General features: G+C 39.3%; 1 protein-coding gene across 3 annotated transcripts; it reads right to left on the bottom strand.

The window, feature by feature from the left end:
* Nucleotides 1–939: 939 nt before the first annotated feature.
* armc1 (armadillo repeat containing 1) lies at nt 940–7,176 on the bottom strand. 3 transcript variants are annotated; one of them, XM_055150861.1, is made up of 7 exons: nt 7,002–7,176; nt 6,004–6,205; nt 5,094–5,185; nt 3,847–4,036; nt 3,383–3,499; nt 3,187–3,261; nt 940–2,679 (listed from the first exon to the last, which is right to left on the bottom strand). In XM_055150861.1, the coding sequence occupies exons 2-7, from the start codon at nt 6,163–6,165 to the stop codon at nt 2,488–2,490; spliced, it is 828 nt and encodes a 275-aa protein (XP_055006836.1). In that variant the 5' UTR covers nt 6,166–6,205; nt 7,002–7,176; the 3' UTR covers nt 940–2,487. The 3 variants fall into 3 exon arrangements, with proteins under 3 accessions (XP_055006836.1, XP_020781273.1, XP_055006835.1); XM_020925614.2 differs by having other exon boundaries at nt 6,004–6,209; nt 7,002–7,175; XM_055150860.1 differs by lacking the exon at nt 7,002–7,176 and adding an exon at nt 6,372–6,878 and having other exon boundaries at nt 6,004–6,209.
* Between the last annotated feature and the right edge of the window lie 55 nt (nt 7,177–7,231).

Below are 7,231 nucleotides of genomic sequence, written 5' to 3'. Positions count from 1 at the left end.
AAATAGACGCACCTTCATCATGAATATACAGGGCATGCACTGGGCTGATAGGACTCGGGAGGCGAGACTAGTGATTGAGTTTTATCTGATGAGAACAGGATAACGGCTTATCCAAATAACTAGGGAATTGTCTTTTGTACTAAATAAGAAAACACTCCATGTTTCTCATACATGTGCATACAAAACTAAACGTTATTCTATGAATGAAACAATTATGCAGCAATGTAAAAATAATCCATTGCTAATGTACATATGTGGAGAAGAGCTCAGGTGCACACACTTTAAAGGTTGGACAAAGCAGGGTAATGGACACAGACACAGTATGTTAATGATGATGATTCTTACTCAAGCCTAAACTGGCCCAGATGGAAATGCAGTTTCAGCAGTGTTCTTGTGTCATTAAACTCTCAGGTTATCTCATTAAAGCACTGTTTACATCAGATTATAAACTGGAGATCTGGTCTTTTCAACCTGCATAATGGTAGGCTCAAAAGGCTTAGTTATTTGTGTTCTTCTCCACACATGAAATGTAAAAGCCCTATATACTTCAGGTTGATTCTGTGGTGTTGCCAGTCCCTTTACATTTAGTTCACACACACTGAGGTGACCCAGTGGTGATTGAAGGCCACCATGGCCTGGCACCATGTCTGAGGCACAGCAGCATCAGCAGTGGCTCCGGGGTGTACAGCTGGGGCTGGCTGCTGCCTCTGCCTCACACCAGCGCCACGGCTGTGGGGAAAGGTGGGGGGGTCGGGCCACGGGACTGCCCTGGGGCACCTCACTTCTGCACCAGTAAAGAAGACACTATCTCCTCTCTCCACTGCAAATTCTGCTGCTCTAAGCTATTTGATGGAGAACAGAAAAGCAAGAGAGCATAAAAGTAGTAGTGACTGGGGGGAAACAAGTACAGTAAAACTTAAATGAAAACAGTAAATGAAATAAGGAAAATGTATTGATTTTACATTTATTGTGTTTGAATTATTACAGTAGATGGCATAATATTACAAATGACAACAGCATGTGATGTCTGTACACTTATTTATAATTTGTGGGAATTTTGGAAAACACAAATGTTAACAGAAACATTATGCATGTTGACAAGTTGCCTTTCAGAAACAGCTTTCAAGTTCTTTGTCAGAACACAAAAAAATAAGAGATGATTTTGAGGAAAAAAGTATAATACTGGAAAAGCTATATCCCTTTAAATCTACAGCTGAAGTGTTTATCCTACATTTTAAAGAATATTTATTGCTTTACGTTTCTTTAGTTGTTCTGCAGGTTATCCAGGTCATTCCTTTAGTTTGACCTCAACTGACTGTGACATCTCTGCACCTTAGATACAAGATATGTTGCTTGGTCAGCACTCATCATAATTGTTAATGACATGCACACAAATTATGAAATACAATTAAACCTGAAGTATGTCACTAGACAGTGGGGGCTACAGGATTGTAACACTACCATTAAAGGTTGAATAGAAATCACACATCTAATCAAATTTGTTTAAAAATTCAAATTAGTGTTGCAAATAGAATTGTTCTTTAAATTAAGATTGTAGAGGCACGATTTATAAAACATTGGTAAGGAATCAGCTGACTACTGCTAGCATGGCAACACGTACCTACTGTACATGATCTTGGCTTTAAGGACACTGCTGGCTTGGTTAACATACAAAACTAAACAAGTGCGCCTACAATACTGTACAAATGTTTAACACCAGGAAATACACATTTCAGTGGTGCTTTCTCATCATGCAGACTTAACATTTAGTTGAAGCTACAAACAATGCTGATGTGAGTCGGGTGAAAGCAGAGGTAGCCTGCGTCTGTGCAATTTAATCTACGAACTCTGTCTCTTTGCCACATTTAGTGTACCTTTGTAAATCAACATTAGCAAAATAGAGAAAAATGAATAAAATGTAGATGAATAAACTGCAGGCTCTTGCTGGTGTCTATTTCTACTAAAAATCTGTTTTCAGAGCTGTAAGCTGGAAGAACCTGGGCACTGCAAATGACCAATAAATAGGAAGCACTACTGTAATAATCTTTAAACTGAAAAATAGCATAATACACTTCTGTATGGTAAAGACACACAACAACATAGCTCAAGGCATCAGACATGATTGGCACAAAATCCATATTCTGTGGAAAGGAAATGTTAATGAAGATCAAAAAAATTTAATTAAAAACACAATTTAAATCATGCAAAAAATAAACAGGATCAGCCTCTGCCAATACTTCTATATCTTTATAGATTACGCTTCAGTTTGTGTTGGATTTGCAGTCCCCGCAGTAGTTGTGTATGTCTTATATGGTCCTGTTACAATATGGTGTGGTCAATGTTGAGATGTGCAGTTTAAGTTTAGATTATTGCACCAGCCTTTGCAGCGCACAGCTGGGGTCCTTGAGTAGTGAGCACAGAGAGCAGGCTGTTGCTTAGACTGCAGCTGGATGGTATAACAGGGAGCAGAGAGAGACCAGGAAGTGGTCACCAATAAAAGGACCGGGACAGGAAGTTAGCAGCAGTGCTGAGCCAGCCCATGCCATCTGTGATGGAGCCTACGCGTGTCACAGCCTTGTCCTGCTCCTGGGATGGACTCTCTTCTTCGGGGAGGTAGTCCGGGATGTCTGTGTTCTCCTCCACCAAAACAGCTGCGCCCTCCTGGAAGGGCACAATCCGCTGTACAAGAAAATAAAAAATATGGGTTGAAAACAAAATAAATTTAAATAAAACGCACTGTGAAATCAAATGTAGATATAAGATTAAAGTTACTACAACTACAATAAACTCTAGATTCTTCCACTGTCAAGAGTAAGTGAGCTTTGTCTGACCCCTACTGGTCAATAGGAGAAATTACAACAAACCCTTTATTTCTAGTTCAACAAATATTCTCACTGATCTAAAATAAAAAAAAAAAAAAAAACAACAAACAATTATTTCATGTATGGGGAGGACATTTAACACTCGAAAGTTTAATTTATAGCCTTAATTTTATTCAACCAAATTAACCAGCCCAATACCAGAGCAAAGAGGTGGGCAGCACAATGTCAGTGTAATGAAGTCTCAAGCAGAGGCAGTTACACACCATTTAAAACACTTGTCCATCTCTACGGTTGTAACTTACAGTTTTTTAATTTTTATTTTCTCAGACCATACAGCTTTAGATCATAATTTGCTTGTTCTTACCTCTCCACCATCTTCTGTCTTCACCACCTGCTGAGCTGTCAGTACTTTGGTGGAGTTGATTGCTGTGCCCAATGCCTATTCCAGCAACAAACAAAGTATAAAAAGTAGCAGAACAAACATTAACAACATTCCTCTTAATCCCAAATACCCTGTAAATAGATTTCAAGGTGTGATGAGATTATGAATGAATACAGACCTCTGCTTTAAGATCAGAGCGAATCCTGACGACACATCGCTTGACAGCCATCTGGAAGGTGAAGCTGATGACCCCTCGAATCTTCAGCAAAGCCTCTTCACAAAGACCCCTGCGGCTCTATCAAACAAAATGTAAAAACTAAACTGAACAAAAAGAAGAAACTATAAGTCTCTTATCTTTTATAAAGTATGGTAGGATTTGGCAGCTTGTCTGATGCTAAAACTGATAAATAAGCAGACCGCTAGAGGATGTGAATCTACTGTTATGTTATCTGGCTAGCTTCAGATATCCAACAGAGCAGCATTCAGGTTCAATCTCTGCGACCTGCTGTTCAATAGTTGACATTTACAACCTGACCCTGCCTCCCTCGGTTTGTGGCAGACAGACCCAAGACACAGTGTCAACATAAACAAACATGTGCAGTGCATCGGAGCATGACAGATGCACACACAGTAAACCCTCACAGAGTCATCCAGTCCATCGATGTGCAGCACCACGGTTTTGGCCCTCTTGTTGTTGGAACCCAAGAAGAAATGGGCTTTGCGTCGACAGGAGGCTGCAGATTCCTCCGCCTGTTCAGCCTCTTTCCCAGCCGACTGTAGGATCTCATAGATTTCTGAGGCCAGTAGCTTGGTTTCCCCTGGTGACGTGCCTCTGTTGAGATCAGAGGGACTATTCAATATACACACAATGGTCCAATTTATTCACTGTATGAATCATAATTCCTAGACTTTTTTGTCGGCCAAAATAATTTGAATACACGACATGACTGTTAGGACAACAGAACGACAGAGTAACTAGTTGCAGTAAAAAGACTATTTAAAATGTCATCTTAGTAACCACAAGTATCTGATAAATTTGCTATTGCATCATGTTAGTACATTTTTTTTAATCTCTTAAACACGTTTTGCGGTTGCTAAGAGTGATACTTGAAATCGCCCTGCAGGCCAAACGGTTCTGTTATAATGTCACAAAGTCATCACTACTTTTGAGGTAAGTACATTTGACGTGAGCTGTCTGACACTGCAGCCCCTTTGTGAGACTGCCTCTTTTAAAAGCAACCCCCCCCCACTGTCTTTTTTAAACTTTAACAATCTATTTTATAAAACTATTTTGATCTTTATTTTGTCAATTATTGAGTACTTTACTTTCACAACAAAAAAATTGTATTTAAAATGCACTGCATTTCACAATGGCCCTTTGTTTGAGTTTACAGTCTGTCGAGCTATGAACGACCTCTACCCAAAGTCAGTGTGACAGGCTGCGAGGAGAGAAAGCTGTTGCTGTTACTGCAGGGCTTCTCTTGATGCCAGTCTCGTCTAGCTGAAGTGACTGTGGAGCTGCAGGGTGAACTACAACATTACTGCTACAAGGGAGGAAAATCATACAGGCCATCAACCATGGGCCACTTAAACAATAGTGCTAATGATAAAGAGTAGCCACTTAACACCTCCACAGCAAAACAAGATGCACATGCAATTTTATGCCTCGATTGCAAATATGTCTCGGCCCCTGTCAGTGAAAAACAAAAACTGACTTCATCAAAAATGCTGAAAGATGCCACAATGTATTACAACTTTTGACATGGAAGTCCCTGGCAGATTCCTTTCCAGTTCAGCTTTAATACCCATCACCCTTACTTTGGTTTGCCTGAAACAAACATTTTTATAGGTTTATACAAAATGTGTGTGTTGCAGTAACAGGAACTTACTTTTGCATAACGTTCTGCAAACTCAGCATCATGCCCAGCTCGCTCTTCATTTTCTCTCGATTGGCTCGACATTCTGCCAGGTAGCGGACAGCCTGCAGAAACACAAAATGCAGAAGAGTAAGAAAGAGAGAGACAACATTGGTTGTGACTGTTCAATAGTATTACACAATAAGTTAAAACAGACAAGTCCAATGTGTTCATACTTTTTTGGTTGCTGATATGAGGCAACTTTTACATAAAGCAGCTATGATAACACAATATTGTCCTTGTGGATAGGGGTGGTAAAACTGGGCTTGACAGAAAAATTATTGTACTACATGTACTATACTGTGCAATTAATTTAATTTACTTACTTTTTTTGTTGAAGGATACGTTTTTTAGATTTACGAAGACTGACGTAGGCTGTGCATTTTCATGAAATGGCCAACATACGCAGGATGTGTAAGTTGATAGAATAAATGAGGCATAGAAATCCAACAAAATAGATTCCAGTGATTTGACTCATATAAGGAGATTCTTCCTCTTTCTTAATAGGTTGAGCGAGCTACTTCTATTCTGGACATACAGACTCCCCTGTGCCACGAAAAAAATTACTTTTAATTCCTTTAGTTTGCTACCAGGCAGCTGAATTATTTCTGTACCACTTTTCTTTTTGCTATATGTAACCATGATATGTAAAGCTATATATTTAAATCAGGCTCTAGGTGCATCTAAATAATTGTATGCAATTGTATGAGCATTCAAAAGAAAAGCCATTAAATAGTATGTTTTTTGCTTGTTTGTTGTATAATGAGCATTGCCACTTAAAACAGTACAGTTGATTGTCAAACTATTCAACTACCTATGTTGCACCTGATGTAATATTGTTTGAAAATGAACTAAAAGCCAAATATAGCTGATCGATACATACCAATAGTGCAGAGTAGACAACTTGTGGATTAGGGTGGTCTAAAAAAAGGATGAGACCAGGGAGACAGCCCTGATCTTCAACTATGGCTCTTCTGTTGAGGGGATCAGCGGCAAGGTCTCTGAGCTGGTTCACCACAGTCAGAGCATCCACCTCTGCACTCATGGTGCTGCTGGTCTGGATGCCACACACATCAAACCAGCCACTTCCTTTGACAAAAGCAAAACATACATTATTAGGTATGAAATTAATTCCCATGTTAATTGATAATGCATGTGCTCTTTAATTATGATAAACAATAAAAGGTTTAGTATTTAAGACTGAATAAAAGCTTATGACTTAAAAAGGTGCACTGCACAACTTTTACCTACTTGTCTGTGTTATTGCTTTGCCAAGAATGTTCCATGGTATGACATTTAACATATCCATCTAGCATTTATCCACTACGGCTGTTTCTATTGCTCAAAAATCAATAATCCCTTCTCTGAATAGGGTAGACTCTCCACAGATCTGAATTGTAATGTAGCGCAGTGCTGTAACCATTCTACACAAAGCAATAACCATGGAGACAAGCATGTGGCGGACCCTCCACTGACAACTCTGTGGTTTTAGCTACCTCAGTTACAAGACGCACAAATGTCAACAAATGAAGTCTACAGAACATGAATAAATATAAAAACAACGAACAATTAGATCCCAACACAAGTCAATATAATATTATATGAAAAGCACATGATAACAAAGACGTAGTGCCCTCTGGCCTCGTAGCGCTGTCATCATCAAAGTACTTATGGTACGCTAAGGCACCATATAGCTTTCAAGTGAAGAAATGGAAAATAAAAAACAAACAAATAAACAAAAGCCCTGCCAAGACACTGAATACTTTACAATAAAAGTGAGACAGCATTTTGTCAAAGACGACCCCCCTTAAAGTCATCACCTCAATCACGCCCTGTGCAGCTAGCTAGAATAACTCGGCTAACGTGACAAATCTATCTTACCTCTCGGTCAATTTGCAATAAAACTGCAAACACTCGCTGATAGTCTTAGCAACGAATGATCCTAATCAAATAAAAAAGCCCACAATTATAAAAGAAGCGACGAAGCAGTAGGCCTCAGAGCTCTAGCTAGCAGCTGTGCGGTGTTTAGGTTTTTGTGACACATAAAGGGTGCACTTGCTTTCAGTCATGGGACTTCCCGGTTTTTTGCTGTATTTCTCACAGCTACGCCA

Source organism: Boleophthalmus pectinirostris, unplaced genomic scaffold (assembly GCF_026225935.1).
Source record: "Boleophthalmus pectinirostris isolate CB_2022bp ecotype Guang Dong unplaced genomic scaffold, ASM2622593v1 HiC_scaffold_15, whole genome shotgun sequence".
NCBI classification, from domain to species: Eukaryota; Metazoa; Chordata; class Actinopteri; order Gobiiformes; family Gobiidae; genus Boleophthalmus; species Boleophthalmus pectinirostris.
This window is presented reverse-complemented; position numbering and strand designations above follow the sequence as displayed.